This window comes from Littorina saxatilis, linkage group LG10 (genome assembly GCF_037325665.1).
Source record: "Littorina saxatilis isolate snail1 linkage group LG10, US_GU_Lsax_2.0, whole genome shotgun sequence".
Classification (NCBI taxonomy): Eukaryota; Metazoa; Mollusca; class Gastropoda; order Littorinimorpha; family Littorinidae; genus Littorina; species Littorina saxatilis.
The window spans coordinates 18,029,658-18,052,297 of record NC_090254.1 but is presented as its reverse complement, the minus strand read 5'-3'; the positions used below and the strand labels follow the sequence as shown (position 1 = coordinate 18,052,297).

At 42.4% G+C, this 22,640-nt stretch overlaps 2 protein-coding genes across 2 annotated transcripts in view; one reads left to right on the top strand and one right to left on the bottom strand.

The window, feature by feature from the left end:
• Window positions 1–13,856, top strand: part of LOC138978322 (TELO2-interacting protein 1 homolog) — a 30,419-nt gene extending 16,563 nt beyond the window's left edge. Inside the window, exons 14-25 of the mRNA XM_070351031.1 lie at window positions 618–843; window positions 1,758–1,894; window positions 2,175–2,340; window positions 3,174–3,275; window positions 4,107–4,349; window positions 4,688–4,793; window positions 5,244–5,326; window positions 6,164–6,279; window positions 7,814–7,901; window positions 10,716–10,802; window positions 11,633–11,755; window positions 12,457–13,856. Of these exons, the coding sequence (XP_070207132.1) occupies window positions 618–843; window positions 1,758–1,894; window positions 2,175–2,340; window positions 3,174–3,275; window positions 4,107–4,349; window positions 4,688–4,793; window positions 5,244–5,326; window positions 6,164–6,279; window positions 7,814–7,901; window positions 10,716–10,802; window positions 11,633–11,755; window positions 12,457–12,549 (1,570 nt within the window). The 3' untranslated portion in view covers window positions 12,550–13,856. The remainder of the gene's footprint in view (window positions 1–617; window positions 844–1,757; window positions 1,895–2,174; window positions 2,341–3,173; window positions 3,276–4,106; window positions 4,350–4,687; window positions 4,794–5,243; window positions 5,327–6,163; window positions 6,280–7,813; window positions 7,902–10,715; window positions 10,803–11,632; window positions 11,756–12,456) is intronic.
• A 256-nt stretch (window positions 13,857–14,112) lies between these two features.
• LOC138978325 (uncharacterized) lies at window positions 14,113–22,552 on the bottom strand. The gene is made up of 7 exons (XM_070351034.1): window positions 22,317–22,552; window positions 21,667–22,083; window positions 20,562–20,719; window positions 19,814–19,878; window positions 19,296–19,423; window positions 17,443–17,538; window positions 14,113–15,320 (listed from the first exon to the last, which is right to left on the bottom strand). Exons 1-7 carry the CDS (start codon window positions 22,372–22,374, stop codon window positions 15,178–15,180), a joined length of 1,065 nt encoding a protein of 354 aa, XP_070207135.1. The 5' UTR covers window positions 22,375–22,552; the 3' UTR covers window positions 14,113–15,177.
• Between the last annotated feature and the right edge of the window lie 88 nt (window positions 22,553–22,640).

Below are 22,640 nucleotides of genomic sequence, written 5' to 3'. Positions count from 1 at the left end.
TCATGACAAACACCTCCTTCACAAGTACAGTACGCTCAAGATATCACCAATCATACATACATTCTTCCTCACACCCATGAATCAAAGGTAAAGTAACCATAACATTAACAACATATGCACAGAGAAGTGGATCAGCAGTCACGTGACTTGTGACTGCTGAGAACTAAAGGGAAATAATTCAAATCATTTCTGATTCTTCTTCTTCTTCTGCGTTCGTGGGCTGAAACTCCCGTGTTTTTTGCACGAGTGGAATTTTACGTGTATGACCGTTTTTTACCCCGCCATTTAGACAGCCATACGCCGTTTTCGGAGGAAGCATGCTGAATATTTTCGTGTTTCTATAACCCACCGAACTCTGACATGGATTACAGGATCTTTTTCGTGCGCACTTGGTCTTGTGCTTGCGTGTACACACGGGGGTGTTCGGACACCGAGGAGAGTCTGCACACAAAGTTGACTCTGAGAAATAAATCTCTCGCTGAACGTGGGGACGAACTCACGCTGACAGCGGCCAACTGGATACAAATCCAGCGCGCTACCGACTGAGCTACATCCCCGCCCATCATTTCTGATGATAACTATGTCAGGATATGTTAATCTTCTCCAACACTTTTCAGGATGCTCCTGGAAGAGTACCTCTCTTATGACAACATGACGTTGTGTGAGACGAAGCCTCAGACACAACTTGTGCCTGTGTCATCATCATCGTCATCGTCATCACCGTCAGTGTCACTGTACCTGATGGATGATTGTGACGCGGAGGCCCAGCAGACTGCGACGACACGCAACAAAGCCATCATGCTGACCTGCTTGTTTTTGGAAGGAGTTGCTGTGTGCGCTAAGGTTGGTGGAGTTTGGAAATAGAATATTTGAATTATCTTAGCACAGAATGGGAAGTCATTGGTGAATTCAATTCTAAAACAAAACCTGGCAGTTACATAAGCATACACACAAAAATCAAAAGTTTGGTGCAAGGAAGCATTATAAAAGGAAAACCAGTTGTATTTCTAGCCGTACATCTCACATCTAAAAGCTTTGAGAACTGGATCACAATTCAAGGAGAAACCATTCAGTAAATGTTTGTTAAGTAAGTTAATTTGCTATTCAGGTATGTGTGTTGCACAGCAGCAGTGCCTGCTCTAAAAGGACAATCTTGGGACTAACCTGTAAATCTTTTGGTTGTTTTTTAGTGTAAAGGGTACTTTGGTTGAAATACCAGCCAAGAGCAGGGATGTTGCTACAATTTGTTGTGAATCAGACAAATGTCCTGGCCTCAACAACATGAATAGGACATTAATTTGACCGGCTTCATGAATTTGAATTGGACATTTTAAGTTTTACCGACATTGTGGTAATACATACACATTATCGGCTGCTTGCAACTGTTCTCTCTCTGTTTTCTTTTTTCTCTCTCCTTAAAAGCTCTGCAGTATAAAGTAAATGCAGTGCTACAAGAACTTTAACCGATGCAGGCGCAGTTTAATCGGACTCTGTCCGCCCTCTACGAAGTATGATAGGACATCCGACTGACACCTGACCATATGAATCGGACATTTGAGGCAGTTAATCAGTCTATGTCTGATGTCTGACGCCCAACAACATCCTTGCATGAGGACTAGAAATTGTGTATTTTATTTCAGGGGATCCCTGTCGTTGAAAGGGCCTCACACCAGAGTAATTGCCACAAAAGTTGCCTTTTATTTAGATGTGTCATCACATTAGGGGGCACTGACTTTTCGGGTACTTGTGTGTTGCAGGTTACCGGCAAGAAGTTGCGACTGATGTTGACAGACGCTCTGTATCCTGTGGCGGAGAAGATGGGCAGTGAAGTGTCTGCCGTCAGCAGCACAGCATACCTCACTCTCTGCCACATGGCGGAGGCTTGTCAGTACAGGTGAGCTTCTACAGTGGAACTTGAAGACACGAACACTCTGAGAAAATCAGATCTTATTAAGGAAAGAGTCTTAGAATTGAGCTAAATTTACAGATGTTATGGACAGAACATTTGAAGAAGTAAAAACAAGATCTTACAGGTGGGAGGAGGGGGGGGGGGGGGCATGTCTTAAAAGGGGGGTAACACTGTATCACAAATTTGAGAAAAGCATAAAGTTTAAACCTAATTTTCAGATCTTCAAGCACAAGCACTGTAATGTCTTTTTGTTTTTGTTTTTCAGCAGTGTGGATGAACTGATCCAGTCAAACGCAGACTATCTTGTCAACTCAATATCACTGCGGCTGCGTCATTTTCATCGCCATGCAAGGGCTCCCAGCGTGTTGTCGGTTATGTTGCAACTGTGTACCACCAACATCCTGTCTCTGGTGTGGGACAGTATTGTAGAGGTAACAGCACTACTTTAATGACAGATTGGGGACGACAGGCGCAGTGCCCTTGTGGATAAGACACCAGGCTTCCCACATGGAAGGTCGTGGGCTCGAATCCCTGTCGCGCCTGGTGGGTTAAGAGTGGAGATTTTTCCAATCTCCTAGGTCAACTTATGTGCAAACGTGCTAGTGCCTTCTCCCCCTTCATGTGCACAAGCAAGCACAAGACCAAGTACGCACAGAGTTAGGTGGGCTACAGAAACACAAATTTACCTAGCATGCATCCTTCGAAATCGGCGTATGGCTGCCCAAATGGCAGGGTAAAAACGGTCATAATGTAAAAAACCCGAGTGTACATGGGAGTTTCAGCTCATGAACGAACAAGAAGAAGAAGACAGATTGGTTGAAGTTCAAGTGAGAGTTTTGTTTTGCCAAAAGTTCAATGCTACCTTTTTTGTATTTTGAGTCTTGAGTTTGGAACATCTGTTGTGTATTAGTTTTGGATAACAGTACTGCGTTAACAGTACTAAGAAGTTCAGTCTGAGAAAAATCTACTCTACAAAAACGGAAGAAATCTGCGTTTGGAGCTTACTGTTTGTTCCGTGATTCTGGCCCTTCAATTGTTATTTCTGCTTTTCTTCATTCATAGGTTGAAACTCCCACGTACACTCGTGGTTTTGCAGAAGTGGGTTTTTATATGTACGACCGTTTTTACCCCACCATTTAGGCAGCCATTCGCCGCTTTTGGGGGGAAATTGTTATTTCTAAATCATAATAGAGTGTGTCATAAACTGGAGAGAAAATCAGCGTTATGGTTTCTTTCGTGACATGAAGAAATGTATGCTGTGCAGATTCTGGAGACTCTTGATGAACACCATGCAGAACAGGCAGTGGTCTTCCTCCCTGTGTTGTATCAACTGACACTGGCTGTAGCTCGCTGGTTCCCTGTACAGGTAAGAAGAGTACATATGTGTGTGTGTGTGTGTGTGTGTGTGTGTGTGTGTGTGTGTGTGTGTGTGTGTGTGTGTGTGTGCTGTTTTGCAGGTTAATCATTTATGTGTGAGTGTGTGTGTGCATGTGTGTGGGTGTTTGTGTGTGTGTTTGTGTGCATGCGCGTATGTGTGTGTGTGCAAGGGTGTGTGTGTGTGTGTGTGTGTGCATGCACGCGTGTGTGTGTTTGTGTGCGTGCATGCGTGCGTGTGCATACGTGTGTGTTTGTGTGTGCATGCGTATGTGTGAGCATGTATATGCTATATGGAAGGTTATTATATGCCAAACTAGCGACCGTGTCAGGTTTCTCATTTCTCACCCCCAGTCCCATCCCCGTGACTTGTCTTTAGTCTTGATCCAACCTTTGGGGCGGGGATGTAGCTCAGTCGGTAGCGCGCTGGATTTGTGTCCAGTTGGCCGCTGTCAGCGTGAGTTCGTCCCCACGTTCGGCGAGAGATTTATTTCTCAGAGTCAACTTTGTGTGCAGACTCTCCTCGGTGTCCGAACACCCCCGTGTGTACACGCAAGCACAAGACCAAGTGCGCACGAAAAAGATCCTGTAATCCATGTCAGAGTTCGGTGGGTTATAGAAACACGAAAATACCCAGCATGCTTCCTCCAAAAACGGCGTATGGCTGCCTAAATGGCGGGGTAAAAAACGGTCATACACGTAAAATTCCACTCGTGTAAAAAACACGAGTGTACGTGGGAGTTTCAGCCCACGAACGCAGAAGAAGAAGAAGAAGATCCAACCTTTGAACTTCCATGGCACCTGTTTCCTTGTTCTCTATCAGCACACACCTCAACAAGCCAAGCCAACCAGCCCAAAAGCCAAAGCAGATCCAGCTGAGATAGTCCAACTTCTGGTGGAGCGACACCGCACAAGACTGCAAGCAGAAGCCTACGAAGAAGAAGCCGCTGCAGAAGATCCACATACTGTTGAGGAGGAAGCAGCCAAGATGGCGGAAGAAGGGGAGCTGGAGGAGAAGGCGGAGGAAAAGAAGGAACCCCCTTTGCATGTGAAGGCTGTGAAGGAGGTATGTCATGCAGGGATGTTGCAAGAATTGATTTTCTTCTGTGAAGGCGGTATTTCACACAGGGATGATGCAAGATGTTTTTCTTCTGTTAAGGGAGTTGTCAGCTTGGGACAGTCACGATCTCTGTCATTGCTGAAGTCGTTTTGAGGAAATGATAGATTGACACGCATTTAGCTTATTTTTACACATGCTTATTTTGTGAGAAGCTTTAATACGTTGCAAAAGATTTTTTGACAAAACGGGAGAGGGGAATGAAAAGAGGCGGTGGTGGTGAATGATGTGCTTTGCCATAGCAAATCCCATAACCTTTATTCAATTCTTTGTGATTCTTGTTTCAGGTTTTGTCGAGAACAAAGCACTTGGTATCCTCCAGTGACCCTCGTCTGACTTTACTTGCCCTTGACATCATTCAGCAGGGATGCCTTGACCTTGCCGATCATCAAAGTAAGAAAAATAGTATCTTGTCTTGTAGTACAGTGTCATGAACTGATCTATTGGGCAATAGGAACAGATAAACAACAACGTTTATGGCAGCAGACGTCCGTTGCCTGATATTGTTTTTCTCAGCAATGTTTCGTAAACTTGAAGTCCAGAATATTGTTAACAAACATAATGCTTGTACAAAGTAATTTTCTTTACAGGTGGCCCTAGTAGGATATTTTTGCTTTCGCTTGTTGAATTGTTTTCTGAACAAGAGGGACAAGAATGTGTTAAGTCTGGCAGCGGAACGCAATTCAAATGTAGATGGAGCAGTGGATACTGGAAAGGAGTGGAGTGAGAGCACGCCGGGACATGGAACAGGTGTTAGGACAGCAACAGCAAAAAAAGAAAAAGGAAATGTGTTGCCTGTTTCCTAGGGGAAATGTTGAACCGTTAAATTTTGAACTTTTGCAGACGAGTTGCTTCCCATGGTGCATCAGCTGTGGCAGTCTTTCAAACAGAGGTTTCAGGACACGGAAAAGTTGGTGGTGATCAAGGTATGCCTGTGCATTTGTTAAGTTCTGTTAAGATAAATGAATAGATACATGAATGATAAATATAAATAAATAACTTGAGAAAGACAAGTATTTGAATAGCTAAATACACAAGTGAATGGATAAATAAATCGATACATGAATGAATGACTGAAAGAGTGGATGCATGAATGACTCCAAACATGTAAGCACCCTTCCAGTTCATCAGAGCCCCTCACACACACTGTACTCCCTCTCCCTCCTCCCAGGTAAGTAGGATGTCTGTTTTTACACCCCCGGTATAGGGGTGTGTATAGGTTTCGGTCGATGTGTTTGTTTGTTTGTTTGTGTGTTTGTGTTCGCATATAGATCTCAAGAATGAACGGACCGATCGTCACCAAACTTGGTGAACAGGTTCTATACATTCCTGAGACGGTCCTTACAAAAATTGGGACCAGTCAAACACACGGTTAGGGAGTTATTGGTGGATTAAGATTCTACAAGGACTTATAGAGAAACATATTCATGGTCAAAGGGAAATAACCTTCTCAGTTGGTGGCAGTGAGAATGGGTGCAGTGAGAATGGTTATTTCCCTTTGACCAACGGGGGTGTTTTTCCTACCTCGAAGGAATTTCTTGTTTTGTGTGGGGTTTTGTGTATGTGTGTGTGTGTGTGTGTGTGTGTGTGTGTGTGTGTGTGTGTGTGTGTGTGTGTGTGTGTGTGTGTGTGTGTGTGTCCAGTTATCTGATATTTCAGAGCTATAATTGGGTTGATCTGTATTTGTGTTGTGGGTTTCATAGACTTGAAAACGTTCTTTTATTTTGATTTTTTTAACATTTTCAACTTATCTGTTGTAACAGGCAGTGAAGACTCTGCACAGACTGTGTTCCTGTTGTGGAGACTTCATCAGGCAACGTGTGGAGAAAGACGTCTTGCCCTCCCTCAAATCCTGCCTTGAAAAGCAGGCACAGATCAGGTAGGGACATTTTGGATCATGTTGGAATACACGTTCGTTATGTCAACTTTTTATGATTACCTCGCCAGCATTTTGCAAGCGAGCCACACGATCTTCAGATAACTTCTGTACATGTTTTATAAGTGTTTGTCTATCTGTCTTCTTCGAAGACCTTTGTTTTGTTAATAATAAATGTTTCGATCACTTACCATTCTTGTTTTTTTTATTCACTTTTTATGTATCATTTGGACCATAGACCATTTATCCTGGACCGCCAACTAGCTCTCTCTCCGCTCTTTCTCTCTATTATGAGGTAGCGGCCTCTCGCATTTAGGAACCTACGCTTACATGCCTTTCAGAAATCAGGGGGATGTCATATCCGGTGTCGATTGTAAACATGGACGAAGTTGCCGAGGTAAGTTCTGAAAATGCTAAAATAAACTCAGCAAAAGTGCATATGGAACATGTTTTTCGATGAGTTTTGTTAAGTTTAGTTTGGAGTTTTGGAAAATCCAGTTCATTGTCACCTCCCATTGTTACAAATAACTGGAGCGTGCTTTCTTTTCACTGTCTTCGAATCGCTGGCCTTTCAAACCGGACGTCACGCGCCCCTGAAAGTCGAGAGTCGTAACCTGGAAGGGTCACGTGACGAGTTGGCGGTCCAGGCTATTTGGTCTATGTTTGGACTGAAGAACAGGTGGTGACAGGTGGTGACAGGATGAAATAAGGGGGTTGTGGTTTCATTGTTTTGGGGTTGATTTATTTGATTTTTGTTATTGCTGAAATTGCAGCTTTCTTGATAGTGACACTCCCCCACCCATTTTAAGATCTAGATTATCTGAGAACATCCGATCTTTGATGGTCGTGTTAAAATGAGGGTAAAGTTACAGATGTCTTGAACAAACTGTCTGAGAAAGCAGTCTTAAAAAGGGGAAAAGTTTGAAATTGTGAGTCTTAAAATGGGGTTACACTGTAATCATTTATTCTTCACACCTGTAGTAATTTCAGGCCTGGTTTCCTTTCCTTTCAGCATTGCTTTTATCTTTCAGAGGTCTTTGTGACAAATGGCCATGTTGGGTTTGATGCGTGCATGCCTGGTTTTCTCCTGTAGATGGGTGTCGGCACAGGAGGTCTGCCCGCTGTCCTCAGCCAACATGCTCCGTCTTCATGGCAGCTCAGGTTTTTTATCGAGGTTCTCTCCTCTAGATCCGCCGTGTTTCGCCTAGGGGCTTGCGCTGCCTAGTTGATAGGGTCACCTCGTAGAGGATGTGGTCATAGACCACGCACGGTCGGTCTTGGGATAGGGAAACGTTATGCTAGTCCGGAGGGATTACGCCACAAAGGCCACCTCGCGAAGACCCAGGGTCCTAGACTAGGGAGGTCCAAGGGGAAGCACCGGGAGGGCTACCCCTCTACCCGCACCTCCAACACAATCCCTTCCCCTGGTAGCTTCATCCCCAAGGAGGAGACAGAGCTACCTGCAACACCCCCTTTGTGACAAAATAGTCACGCTCTGCTTCCAGCTAGACAGTCACTTGGTACTTTTACTTTTCAGTCGACAGTGTGGCAGCAGCTACCATTACACAGTCAACTTCAAGCTACAGCTAACTTTGCTGAGTACACTGGGAGAAATGGCGCTCCAGGTAAGAATGTTTTGTGGTTAGAGATTTAATGAGCGCTTCTGGGGTGATAACGCGAGACAACTCCTGTGATCTTGGCGCGAGGTGGCGCCAGTTACTAGCCGAAAGAAAGAAGGGACCTCACCAGAACCGAACATTGTCTGTTTACTGTATAAAATGCACGACTTACACATGAGCTGTTACCAAACCGATATGCTATTTGGGACCAAAGCAAGCTTTTTTCCTTTCTTGTGTGATCTTGCCGCGAGGTGGCGCCAGTTACCAGCCGAAAGAAAGAGGGGGCATAACCTCACCAGAACCGAACATTGCACCGTACCTCACTACCTCACTTATTGTCTGACAGTCCTCGCGCCCCCTAATTGGCGTAGAGGCGCGTCCCCCGGGTGGTGGATGGGGGAGCCTTCTCTACTAACTTCTGAGAGAAGGTCGCATCACTCTCGATGCCGTGAACCTAATTAGGATCTTTTTCTTGTTTCTTCTCTATTTCTGCCTCCCCAAAGTCCTTTTACTTTCCTTTTCTCACCCATAAAATTCTTCACTTTTTACCCTTGTTGAGTGGTTCTTGTATAGAATATAGTCAATGTTTGTAAAGATTTTAGTCAAGCAGTATGTAAGAAATGTTTAGTCCTTTGTACTGGAAACTTGCATTCTCCCAGTAAGGTCATATATTGTACAGTAAAACCTGAGTCTAGCGGACCCTTATTGTAACGGCCACCTGCTACATACGGACAGTTTATCATGGCACGAACACGATTTCAACAATAACTAACCTTTAACGGGCGGACACCTGCCACTTACGGACGCGGACACGATTTTTCGGACCGTAGGAAGTGTAAACACTGTCACAAACGGACACAACGTACATAAAAACGCAACTTCGAAAACTCGACTGTTATGCAGACAGTGCTCGGCAGCCGTAGCCGTAGCACAAATGGTTGTTGATTGGTTGTCCTGTCCCTTTTCTGACCAATCAGTGGCTTGTTTAGATGGAGACCCACTTTCGCTCACTCACTTTCGCTTCGCTCACTTTCGCTTTTCCGCATTGTGGATACAGTCACAACCAAAAGCAACAGTAGACTACTGTGTTTGAAAATGGAATCTCCAGCAGGAAAAAGAAAAGCGTTGACTTTAGAGCAGCGTGTCGCTGCCTTGAAAAAACTAGATAGCGGCCAATCATGCCGAGATGTGGCGAAGGAGATGGGATGTGGTAAAACACAGATCGCGAGGATCAAATCGGAAAAAGAAGACGTGATGATCTCTCTATCTTTGTAAGCAATCGTTCGAAGGAAACAATAGTTAACACAGCTAAATTTTTGGTCCATGCATTTATGCTGAGACTAGAAAAACTGAATGAAACAAGAGCTGACCCAATTTGGTCGAGACACACTGCGGAATTTCCCGTTGAATGACTGATGAAGAGTCAGCTATTTTTAGCTTTGTGACGTCCGACTTGCGTAAGTTTGAATGCACAGTGTGTGTAGGGAACGGGGTAGGTGGGGGGATGTTGTTGTTGTTGTTTGCTACATGTATCATTTGTTTACTCACATTTTCAGTGAGTCTCATGTTCAATCCAATAAATACATACTACTAGTAGGACTGACAAAAAGTGTCTTGTTCATTTTACGTGCTCTTTGTAAAATATTGCCCCGGCCCCTCCACCTGTGAAGAAGGGACACCTGTCTAATAGGGACACTATTACCATTCCCCAAGGGTGTCCGTTAGAGACAGGTTTTACTGTACTACGTTGCAAGCCCCTGGAGCAATTTTTTGATTAGTGCTTTTGTAAACAAGAAACATTTAACAAGTGGCTCTATCCCATCTCCCCCCTTTCCCCTATCCCATCTCCCCCCTTTCCCTCGTCGCGATATAACCTTCGTGGTTGAAAACGACGTTAAACACCAAATAAAGAAAGTCTGGCAGTCAGATTGCACCCAAATATCTCAAATTTCACCATGTTTGGGTATGTGCGTAATTAAGTACGTCATTTCAGGTGACATACGCCATGCGTGATATCGCCCTTGTACGGAGGAACACTGGCAGTCTTCTTCTTCTTCTGCGTTCGTGGGCTACAACTCCCACGTACACACCGTGTTTTTTGCACGAGTGGAATTTTACGTGTATGACCGTTTTTTACCCCGCCATTTAGGCAGCCATACGCCGCTTTCGGAGGAAGCATGCTGGGTATGTTCGTGTTTCTATAACCCATCGAACTCTGACATGGATTACAGGATTTTTTTCGTGCGCACTTGGTCTTGTGCTTGCGTGTACACACGGGGGTGTTCGGACACCGAGGAGAGTCTGCACACAAAGTTGACTCTGAGAAATAAATCTCTCGCCGAACGTGGGGACGAACTCACGCTGACAGCGGCCAACTGGATACAAATCCAACGCGCTACCGACTGAGCTACATCCCCGCCCACACTGGCAGTCTATTTTGAGAGGTGGGAGAGGGGACGGGGTTGCACACTGAAAATATATCTATGAGGGATTTAAAAAAAGTAAGAAACACACCCAAACAACAGCAGCTATATTTCAAAGTTCAAAATAGTGTTGCGGCAAGGATTTGTTCTGCACAAACAGAATTGATCCTGACAGTCATTGACGTACATGTGAAAGGTGTTCAATGAAAGAAAAATGTGTACAAAGATAACTTGCAGTTGGAAATCACTCTTGTGTCATATGTGTTATGAACAGAGAACTTCTTTATGTTCAGTGGTCAGTATTGCTATCTTTTAACAGTCTTCAGGGGGTTGAGACTTATGTATACACAAATGTATATGCATACCCACATATCACAAATGTATTATTATCTGACAGATGGGTCTGGATGGAGCGGGTTTGGAGCAAGTGCTTTATTGTTGTCTCCCCTACCTCAGTCAGCACCAGCCTGCAAAACTGCAACAGGTAAACCATGCTTTTAGTTGGAGACATTACCAGTGGACCCCCCCACCCGCACCCCTCCCTCCAGCCCCTTTTGAGACTCCCAACTTATCCCCCCGCGGGTTAGGGGGAAGAATTTACCCGATGCTCCCCAGCATGTCGTAAGAGGCGACTAACGGATTCTGTTTCTCCTTTTACCCTAGTTAAGTGTTTCTTGTATAGAATATAGTCAATGTTTGTAAAGATTTTTGTCAAGCAGTATGTAAGAAATGTTAAGTCCTTTGTACTGGAAACTTGCATTCTCCCAGTAAGGTCATATATTGTACTACGTTGCAAGCCCCTGGAGCAATTTTTTGATTAGCGCTTTTGTGAACAGGAAACAATTAACAAGTGGCTCTATCCCATCTCCCCCCCCCCCCCCCCCCTTTCCCCTGTCGCGATATAACCTTGAACCGTTGAAAACAACGTTAAACACCAAATAAAGAAAGAAAGAAAGAAAGTCCCAACTTAAGACTGCCTCCTTTTTAAGACCCTGCTTTCTCCAATGTTCTGTTCATAGCCTCTGTAAATTAACCACCATAGACCCTGCTTCCTAGAATATCTGTTCATTGACTCTGTACATTTACCTCCCTTTTGAGACTCCCTCCCCTCACAGATTTGATTTTCTCAGATCTTGAAAGGAGGGTTTGACTGTACCAGACTACCAGTGGTGTTTGTCATCTACCTGACATTTTTTCTTCATAATTTTGTGCATTCAGTCTTTTTACACCCGTTTTCACAGGCTGGGGTAATGGAGCTTTGTCATACGCATCAGCCGTTCTTTTTCATGGAGTGTGCATTATTCTGTTTTCCAGGCCTGTGTGGAGAGTGTGAAACAGTTGATGATGTGTGATGCTGACATCGTGTGGCTGGCTCTGTCAGGACTTTACATGCCTGCAGTGCCGGCCCCTCCCTCTCACCACTTCCAACCTGTCACGGTAAGTCAGGTGTGTGTGTGTGTGTGTTTGTTTGTGTGTCTCTGTGTGTGTGTGTGTGTGTGTTGTTTGTTTGTGTGGAGAGTATGAAACTGTTGATGATTTGTGATGCTGACATTTTGTGGCTGGCACTGTCAGGACTTTACACGCCTGCAGTGCCGGCCCCTCCCTCTCTACACTTTCAACCTGTCACAGTAAGCCAGATGTGTGTGTGTGTGTTTGGGTTCGTTTGTGTGTGGTGTCTGTGTGTGTGTGTTTGGGTTCGTTTGTGTGTGTGTGTGTGTGGAGAGTGTGAAAGAGTTGATGATGTGTGATGCAGATATTGTGTGGTTGGCACTGACAGGACTTTACAAAACAGTGTCCACCCTTCACTCCACTCTCAACACTCTAAACCTGTCACTGGAAGTCATGTGTGTGTGTGAGTGTGTGTGTGTGTGTGTGTGTGTGTGTGTGTGTGTGTGTGTGTGCGCATGTGTGTGATAGAGACAAAGAAGTCAGATGGCCAATGTGGTATGAAATCTATAAAGAAAGAAGGGAATGGGGGGGTTGGTAAGTGATTTCTATGATTGGGCGATTGAGTATGACTTTTAAAAAGAAAATAATCATACACAGGAAGGTGTCAGTGGTTTTCTATTTATACGTACTTATGATTTTGTAGTTATTTATTTATTTCTACATTTATTTATGTTTTATTTTTTGCTCAGGTTTTCAAGGGAGTTGGAGAAAACAATGAATACTCCACCAGCGTGACAATGCTTTTTCAGCATATGGACAGCAGCTCAAAACCAGACACATGAAGAAGAAAAAAACACCACAACTGCCTAGACTCTGAAGACGGTTCACACTTAACTGCAGTAGCACAGATTATGTGTTGTGCTTCAGGGCTCTCCATACTGTGCATTCCTGCGCCCCATAGGCACTAGAAGTCGACAAAATGTACTAAGCATTCATGGAGGGGGTCCGGGGACGCGATAATCCGAAGAAGAGCCGTTCCCGGGACGCAGTAAATTTACGGTAGTGTGCATACCCTAGAGTACTGTTTTGAGACTGTATTCGTCAGCTAAGTCTATCGCAAGCACCAATTCCAATTTCACCCGGCAACAACATTGGAAAGGAGGCTAAAGCCGACGCAGATGTAGCTGCGCCTGGTCAATGCATCATTAGTAGGCTCTTTGAGACTACCCTGGACTCTTGGGACCCTCTAAAACTTCAAAGTGGGGGTCCCAGGACCCTCTAAAACTTCAAAGTGGGGGTCCCAGGACCCTCTAAAACTTCAAAGTGGGGGTCCCAGGACCCTCTAAAACTTCAAAGTGGGGGTCCCAGGACCCTCTAAAACTTCAAAGTGGGGGTCCCAGGACCCTCTAAAACTTCAAAGTGGGGGTCCCAGGACCCTCTAAAACTTCAAAGTGGGGGTCCCAGGACCCTCTAAAACTTCAAAGTGGGGGTCCCAGGACCCTCTGGGTTGGGCGTCAGTGGGAAGCCCTGTGCTTGCTCCAATAGAACAACAATCGACGAACTAGCATCAGTGAAGAAGTTTGTCCTTTTCATGGAGAAAAATAATACATCCCTACTGCCTAGACTCTGAAGATGTTCACAATTCACAGCAGAAGCAGAGAATATACACTGTGCATGTTCTAGCAGTATAATAATCAAACAATTTGCATCAGTGAAGACATTTTGTGAATGTACTTGTTCAGGAGTTAAAGATGCTAGCCTATATTGTTGGTAGAACAGTGTGGAAAAGCAGAGTAACATAAATTTGTGAAATGTTTCCAGGATATGTATAATTCAAGACTCTTGCAAAATTCTTCATCACCTGACTTTGTATTGACGCAGGAAGTGTTTTTTTCATTGAAAATCATGCCAGCAAATGTTCGGCCTTTAGACTCTCAAGACATGGTGCTTTGGGATTTTTCACATTGTGTGATAATTTGCCTCAGAATGAGCGAGTTTTTATGTGTGTGTATATGTACATGTGTATGAGTATGTCTGTGAGTGTGCGAGTGTCTACGCAAAGGCATAGTGCTGCTTGAATATATGGATTGAAGCTTTCCTGCATTGGAAGCAAATGTGTACAATATGATTAATAAAGTCTACAAAGACCCTTAGTTTTGTTTTATTGTTGTATGAACAGCTTTTTTGTTGTTGTTTACTTTTAGATGTTAACCCGGACTTTGGTATGCAGTTTGTTTCTGCTTCTCTTCATTTGGCTTCTTGTCTCTATGGTTGTTTGTGGTGTGGATGGAGGGGGGGGGTGGGGAAGTATAACACTAATGGCACATTCTTGACAAGAGAGGTCAGCCTATAGTTTCCACTTTCTTGATCTTCTTCACATGCTTCTTTAAACCAACACATAATCACTTGTTTAACGCAGGTTTTATACACATTTATAAAAGTACAAACCATATGTTCATAACATGCAAGTATAAAATGGTAGACTAGAGCAAAGGCAACCAAAGAATATATATTAAAAAAAAAGGTATGTCTGATATGTTACAAATCTGATATGTTTTCATAAAACTGCATATTATATTCCATTAAATTACCCTGAGTAAAAACAACATACAAATTGCCATAAAAGCAAGTATCAAATTCATTCTGAATGCAGTACATGTAAACTGTTCAGCTTGCAAAATACAGGTCATGGAATGTTAAAGATCCTGGAACAAATCAAAAACAACATTAATAAACATCTTCAAGCATATTCAAGAGAACAAAATGTTCATGTTTTACAAATCACAGCCGTAAGCATTTGCAAAAAAGTTTTTTTTTCTTTTCTTTTTTCTTAATAAAAACTGAATAAGGAAAGACAAGCTGAGGTACAATGTATGTGCATGTGCAGAGGCACAAGTGTAACATCTGTTTAAATATTTTTACCATAAAGCCTGCCCAAATCTCAAAATTACTACTGGCCATATGAAACTGTAACAAATCCTCATTGAACTGTCATTAACAGCAATACAAAATTGTGAACAGCTTAATTCAATTCCACATGAAGAATGCCATCACTGGGACAGAGATCATGTCAACTGTACATTTTTGGTATTTTGCCGGAACAAAAATTCAACATGCTGGAAATAAAATCCACAACCGGTCACACATACCAAACATTTTGTTTGAAAATGTTGTGCCCATGATAAGTAACTACAATGTAACTACTGTATTTAAAGGCTGTCCTCAATTCAACCAGAAGTCAACTTCGCGAAGTTATTTTTAACTAAAAATGTAGTGCTATAGCTTCATGCAGCAGGCTTCCCAAAGTATACTTCACGTAGCTGCCTTCGCCCCATTAATGACAGGCTTTAGACTTGATTTGAGTAACAGAGTTACCAGTTTCTGTGAGATTGAGAGGCAGGATTCGCACTTGTAAAAAAATAACCGGATCTGAACATGGCTAGCACGATCACTGCTCTGATGTGCATTCTTTACAGCTGTATATTGGAAGTCAAGAGGAAGGCCCACAATAGCAAGAACTCTAGTGAAAAAGTTCTGCCTGTGGTGAGGGTCTGGCCATCAGAGGTACCTTCACAGTTGTTCTTGCAAGGTGTCTGGGGGGTTGTCTGGAGAGCTGCACAAGGAAATCATTGAGATTCTTACTGTATAACATGAAGACCATGACTATGATGACGTCGGTAATACTATATTTGCAACACTGGAACCATGACTATGATGATGTCTGTAATACTGTATTTGCAACACTGAAACCATGACTATGATGATGCCTGCAATACTGTATTTGCAACATGAAAACCATGACTGATGATGTCTGTAATACTGTATTTGCAACACTGAAACCATGACTATGATGATGTCGGTAATACTGTATTTGCAACATGAAAACCATGACTATGATGACATCGGTACGGTAATGCTGTATTTGCAACATGAAAACCATGACTATGATGATGCCTGTAATACTGTATTTGCAACATGAAAACCATGACTATGATGATGCCTGTAATACTGTATTTGCAACATGAAAACCATGACTATGATGATGCCTGTAATACTGTATTTGCAACATGAAAACCATGACTATGATGATGCTTGTAATACTGTATTTGCAACATGAAAACCATGACTATGATGATGCCTGTAATACTGTATTTGCAACATGAAGACCATGACTATGATGACGTCGGTAATACTATATTTGCAACACTGGAACCATGACTATGATGATGTCTGTAATACTGTATTTGCAACACTGAAACCATGACTATGATGATGCCTGCAATACTGTATTTGCAACATGAAAACCATGACTGATGATGTCTGTAATTTGACAAACCTATTACAGTGGTACCCCCCTTTCTGTGCACCAAAAATCTGAGAAAATCAGGACTTAAAATGGAGGTCATTTTACAAAGGTTACGAATAGAAGATCTCAAGAAAGCAAGGTCTTCTTCTTCTTCTTCTTCGTTCATGGGCTTAGACTCCCACATTCACTCATGTTTTTAGCAGGAGTGGATTTTTACGTGTATGACCGTTTTTACCCCGCCATTCAGGCAGCATACGCCGATTTCGGGGGAGGCGTGCTGGGTATTTTCGTGTTTCTATAACCCACCGAACTCTGACATGGATTACAGGATCGTTTCCGTGCGCACTTGGTCTTGTGCTTGCGTGTACACACGAAGGGGGTTAAGTCACTAACAGGTCTGCACATAAGTTGACCCGGGAGATCGGAAAAATCTCCACTCTTAACCAGACCTGTTTACCCCCATAAGTGTTTTGGAGTAATGCTCAGCCCCAAAAATAGTAATCCTGGCACAAAAATAGTAATCATCCAGCATTCGTCGCCAATTACAACGCACATGACAACTGTGTCTGCGAAACGCAATCATGCACATTATATCCATCATTCACAAACAAAACACATCAGTCAGTTTTTGTAGTCATCATAATTTCAACGAAGATCACATCAAAAGCACATGCATCACTGATTCTTTTTCTTTTGCTCGTAGTAGGCCTTTTTCAGTGTGTCAAGCGCTTCTCTACTGCTTGCCGAATGAGTGAGGGCGAGACTTCACCACTAGAATAAGGCTCTCCAGCGTCTTATCAGACAGACATGATCTCTGGTCAGTCCTGTGCTTTTTCACCCCATTTTGCCATTGAAAAAACAATGCCAAACATGTGAATTGATTAAAAAAAAAAATGTAAAAAAAATTATTTTTTTTATTTACATTTTTTTTTATTTATGAAAATCGTAGTCTTGACACGGATAGCGGAATGGCGTATTTTTTGCAGAAAATCGTAATAAATTACGCCAAAATCGTAAGGGTAAACAGGTCTGCTTAACCCACCAGGCGGCAGCGACCGGGATTCGAACTCACGACCTCCCGATTAGGAGGCCGACGTCTTACCACCACGCCACTGCGCCCGCAAAGCAAAGTCTTAAAATGAGGGATCTTAACATCGCTAGGTTTAACTGATTATATGCTCCAATCCCATCTATGATATCTGGTTCAAGATATTTGTCATCAAGAAGTGCATTTTTTTTCTTCTTCTAAACATTCATGTTCTACAGTTCAAAAACTGTTCTTTAGTTAACTCTCTTTGTACAAGACTTAGCTGAAATGGTAAACAATTAAATATTGAATCTTCATATTAAAAATTAGCTCAACAAACGTAACAAGCTTAGTGAGTGTGATATTCAAGAACAAGTCCACATTAAATTATCTGAGACTTACGTTCTTCACAGAAGGCGCCTGTGTAACCTGGAAGACACTGACAGGTTCTTATGTCACACACCCCGCCATTCCAACAATCTGGCATGCACCCTGCCTCTGTTGTAGAATAAAACCACAGAAAAAAAACCCAGATGCATTAAAAAACAAACTTATGAGTTATTACAGACAGTAAAGAAACCAAACAAAAATGACAGCACTGTGGAAAGACTTTTCACTTAGAAATGCACTCTACCTTTGTTACATGAAAACAAGTCGCGTAAGGCGAAAATACAACATTTAGTCAAGCTGTTGTACTCACAGAATGAAACTGAACGCAATGCATTTTTTTTCTCATCAAGACCGTATACTCGTAGCATTGTCAGTCCACCGCTCGTGGCAAAGGCAGTGAAATTGACTATCCAGAGTAGTGCGGTAGTGGTTGCGCTGAGCAGGATAGCACGCTTTTCTGTATCTCTGTTCGTTTTAACTTTCTGATCTTGTTTTTAATTCAAATATATCATATCTTTATGTTTTTGGAATCAGGAACCGACAAGGAATAAGGTGAAATTGTTTTTAAATCGATGGCAGAAATTTAATTTTTATCATAATTTTCAGATATCTAATTTTCAGAGCTGGTTATTAATCCAAATATGACATATTTATGTTTATTGAATCAGAAAATGATGACAAATAAAATGAAATTATTTTTGGATCGTTTTATAAAAAAATAATTTTAATAACAATTTTCTGATTTTTAATGACCAAACTCATTGATTAATTTTTGAGTCACTTGAGAAAAAGTGACTATGTAATCGGTCAGTGTTAGTCTGTCCGGCCGGCCGGCCGTCCGTAGACACCACCTTAACGTTGGACTTTTCTCGGAAACTATCAAAGCGATCGGGCTCATATTTTGTTTAGTCGTGACCTCCAATGACCTCTACACTTTAACGATGGTTTCGTTGACCTTTGACCTTTTTCAAGGTCACAGGTCAGCGTCAAAGGAAAAATTAGACATTTTATATCTTTGACAAAGTTCATCGGATGTGATTGAAACTTTGTAGGATTATTCTTTACATCAAAGTATTTACATCTGTAGCCTTTTACGAACGTTATCAGAAAAACAAGGGAGATAACTAGCCTTTTCTGTTCGGCAACACACAACTTAACGTTGGGCTTTTCTCGGAAACTATAAAAGTGACCGGGCTCAAATTGTATGTGAACGTGACTCATTGTGTTGTGAATAGCAATTTCTTCCTGTCCATCTGATGCCTCATATAATATTCAGAACTGCGAAAGTGACTCGATCGAGCGTTTGCTCTTCTTGTTAAGCCTCCAAGTTGAAATGCAATACCAAAGTCCAGCCTTTGTCTAAGATTGCTTGACCAGAATTTTAATCCATTTGATCGAAAAATGAGGGCGTGACAGTGCGGCCTCAACTTTTACAAAAAGCCGGATATGACATCATCAAAGACATTTATCCAAAAAAAAGAAAAAAAGGTCCAGGGATATCATACCCAGAAACTCTCATGTAAAGTTTCATGAAGATCGGTCCAGTAGTTTTCTCTGAATCGCTCTACACATACATACACACACACACACAGACATACATACACCACGACCCTCGTTTCGATTCCCCATATGTTAAAACATTTAGTCAAAACTTGACTAAATGTAAAAAAGAAGAAAAAAACCACAGATACAATAGGCAAAGAAACAAAATCAAAAGATTGCGTGGATACCAAATAACGGGATACATATATATACATGTATGTGTCTCCACATACACACACAAAATTTCACATACATGAAGATAAATAAAAACACGCATACACTCGGCCCTCACTTCCCCATGGAGACAGGCAAACAAAAATCACCTTTGACTTTGAAGGTAAAGGTGGCACTTAAGTTATACGGTGTCCAACCCTGGACAGGCAAACACCGGATTTCCACACCATCTAGGTTCAGGTCTGCCCTGAGCCATAAGGTGCTTGAACGGAAGTTCCTGCAAAACATAAAACACAGACATTGGAATTTCTGTAGGTAGTTTATACACCACTCTATTTTTGTTATCAGTCAAACCATCAGGAAGAACACACACACACACACACACACACACACACACACACACACACACACACACACTCAAACCATCAAGAAGAACACACACACACATACACACACACACATACATTCACTCAAACCATCAAGAACAACACACACACACACACACATACACTCACTCAAACCACCAAGAACACACACACACACACACACACACACACACACACACACACACACTACTGAAACCGACAAGAACGAGAGATACTGTACAGTGCAAAAGGTACACCAAAATGAATAAATCAGAAATACATAAAAGATTCCTCTTTCATACTTGCAGAATCCTTGTGGGAAGGGTCCTTCAGATTCAGTGACGCCAAACGTTAACGGTTGAAACTCCTGCAAAGTAACAACAACAACAAAAGCAGGATGATATCATCTTTAATCATGCAGGAATTCATAATGATTTTTGGAGATAACTCTGTCTGGGTTTTCAACTGCTGTGAAAGACTCATGTAATTAGTTGGAATAGCCAATATAGCGCTACAGTGCCACCAAAATGCAGTGTCCGCTCAATAACAATGTGATACCTTTTTCTTTTGCAAATATGCAGATCGGAGCTTAATTTGTTCACTGTGATGCTATTGGTGTCTCTACACATTGGCTAACTTCAAGGAATATCATTTTTCCACAGCGCATAAAAGCCGGGAATAGTTAAACCTGGAGAATATGTAATTGTTATGCATCATATTATCTTGTTATGCATGAAGTACTGACCAAACGCACTCACACGCATGCATGCACGTACACGCACACACATGCATACACACACACACACACACACACTTTGAAATATGCACAGAATTGTCTTAACACATGCCTGTAAGGAAATCTCTCAGCTTATAGCGTTACTAGTCACACACACACACACACATTGATATCTGCACAGAATTGTCTTATGACATGCCTGTGAGGAAATAGCATCTCTCACCTTATAGCATTACTAGTCACAATTATGAACAAAAAGGACACACCATAAAACACATGCACAGAGAGTACAACTTCAAACTAATCCCACATACCAAAACGTTCTCAGTGGTGGAACTGACGCGCCTGTACTGCCACCTGAAGTAGGCAGGTGGGGCGCCCACCTGAGCAGAGCAGTGGAGCTCAATGCTTTGGTTCACCACAAACGAGTCATAGGCTGGCCTCTGCATAAGCCGCACTTGTTCAGGACGAGCTGAGAACATACATTGATATAGACCAGTGAAGTTACAGTCCATTAACAGGGCTAGCACACACACACAAAATATTTAGCCTTCTAGCTGTGTATAAAGTCACCCGAATGGGGCTAATTCTGGAGTCTTATCTGTATAGTAGTTTCAAAGAGAGCTATTCAAATGAACTGTTAACCATCACTGGATCCCGCTTTGGACTACATAGTCCGGATGATGTGGGTCATGTACGACCCATACTTTAGAAGAAGGATTCTACTTGAAAAGTATGGGTCGTACATGACCCACGTCATCTGAATATGGATAAACTCTTTACCGTCTCTTTGCAGATTATGGGTTGTACATGACCCACACCATCCGAATAGGAATAAACATCGTAAAATCCTTCTTTAATTCCATATGGGTTGCCCCCGACCCACATCATCTGGACTGTCCAGTTCAAATTACATCATTGTTTATTTGTTTGTTTACAAAGATATAATCCTTCAAAAAGCCCATATAGTGTTTGAAAAACTCCATATACTTTCAGAGATACAAACACTTTTGTGAGGCTCTAGCTGGGTCCACCCATCCACGACCCAGGTAGGAAGCACGTGAAGGTTTGACACATATATCTTCCCACAGTACTAAGTTGTGCTGTGCTCTGTGAGAGGTGTTTTCTTTGTGCTTAATATTATTTTGTTTGGACCTAGCTATTGATGTGTACATTGTTGTTAAACAGTTGTTTGTTTACCAGGGTTTGCTAGTGTGTGATAGGGTTCGTGTCCGTCTGAAGATGTTAGTTTCTTTGTTAGTCCTGTGTTGACAACTCTTCGACAAGCGCTTAGAACTGTACCCACGGAATACGCGCTATATAAGCTTCATATTGATTGATTGATTGATTGATATTACAATGTCATGCATCTTCTGTATCAAGCTATGAAGAGTAGTATTACAAGAACAAAATGCTTACTGTTGGTCATAACAGTGGCAGAGTAAATCTGAACCTCTGTTTTTCTAGCACCATCTCTGTAGATGTGAACACGGCACTCAAAATACCCTTCATCTGTGCATGAACCGTCCTCAAACTCCACTCGCAGAAATGATTCTGTTGGACTTTCAGCATCAATCTCCCCATTGAGCCTGTATTTTCGACTTGCCAGCCCTACATCTCTGTCCAGAAAGCCACCCCTCGCGTCTGGTGTGAGTGTCACAATCGTTGTACCACTGTCCTCGTGTTTTCTGTACTTGACCAGCTGGACGAAGGTGACACCTTGAATGGTGTCTTCTCGTGAAGGCTTGCACACAATGGTCAGGTTGTTTGATGGATGTCCGTTCTGGTCAAACAGTACTGTGAAGTTCTGTGGGATGACTGTGATGTCTGCATTACCTGAAAACATGGGTGCATGCATGTATGTAAATCCATATTAGAAAGATTGGTGCGTGCAGTACACTAGCTGGCTATATTATATATAATATGTTACTATGAGGATATAAATGCATTCATGTGTGGATCATGTGTTTTTCTTCACCTGCATACAAGTATACTTTTCCCCTGTGATAACAAGCAATATTGAATAAAAAGAAGAGCAGAATACTAAATATGAGAAAAAGGCAACGCACCAAATTGAAGAGACAGACTATGAAGAAACAGCAATGTTGCAGAACGTACAAAACACATCGTAGTTTTCACGTCAGCTGCTGCGTTAACACCGCCATCTGCGAATCTAGTGTGTAACCATCCTTGTCACCAGTGTGTTCCTATGTTTCTTTTTATCAGCTACCTGCAGAGAAGCTATGTCAAGCTCAAAACAATTCAGGAAGCAGACGCACTTTGTTTTCAGCAAAAAGCTAACATGTTAGGTAACTCAACGCCTCGCTCAAGTTTAGAGAGTGGTCTACCTTGTGTCGTTTTCCGGCTCTTGGTAGGGCGCTTGTTTTACAAGA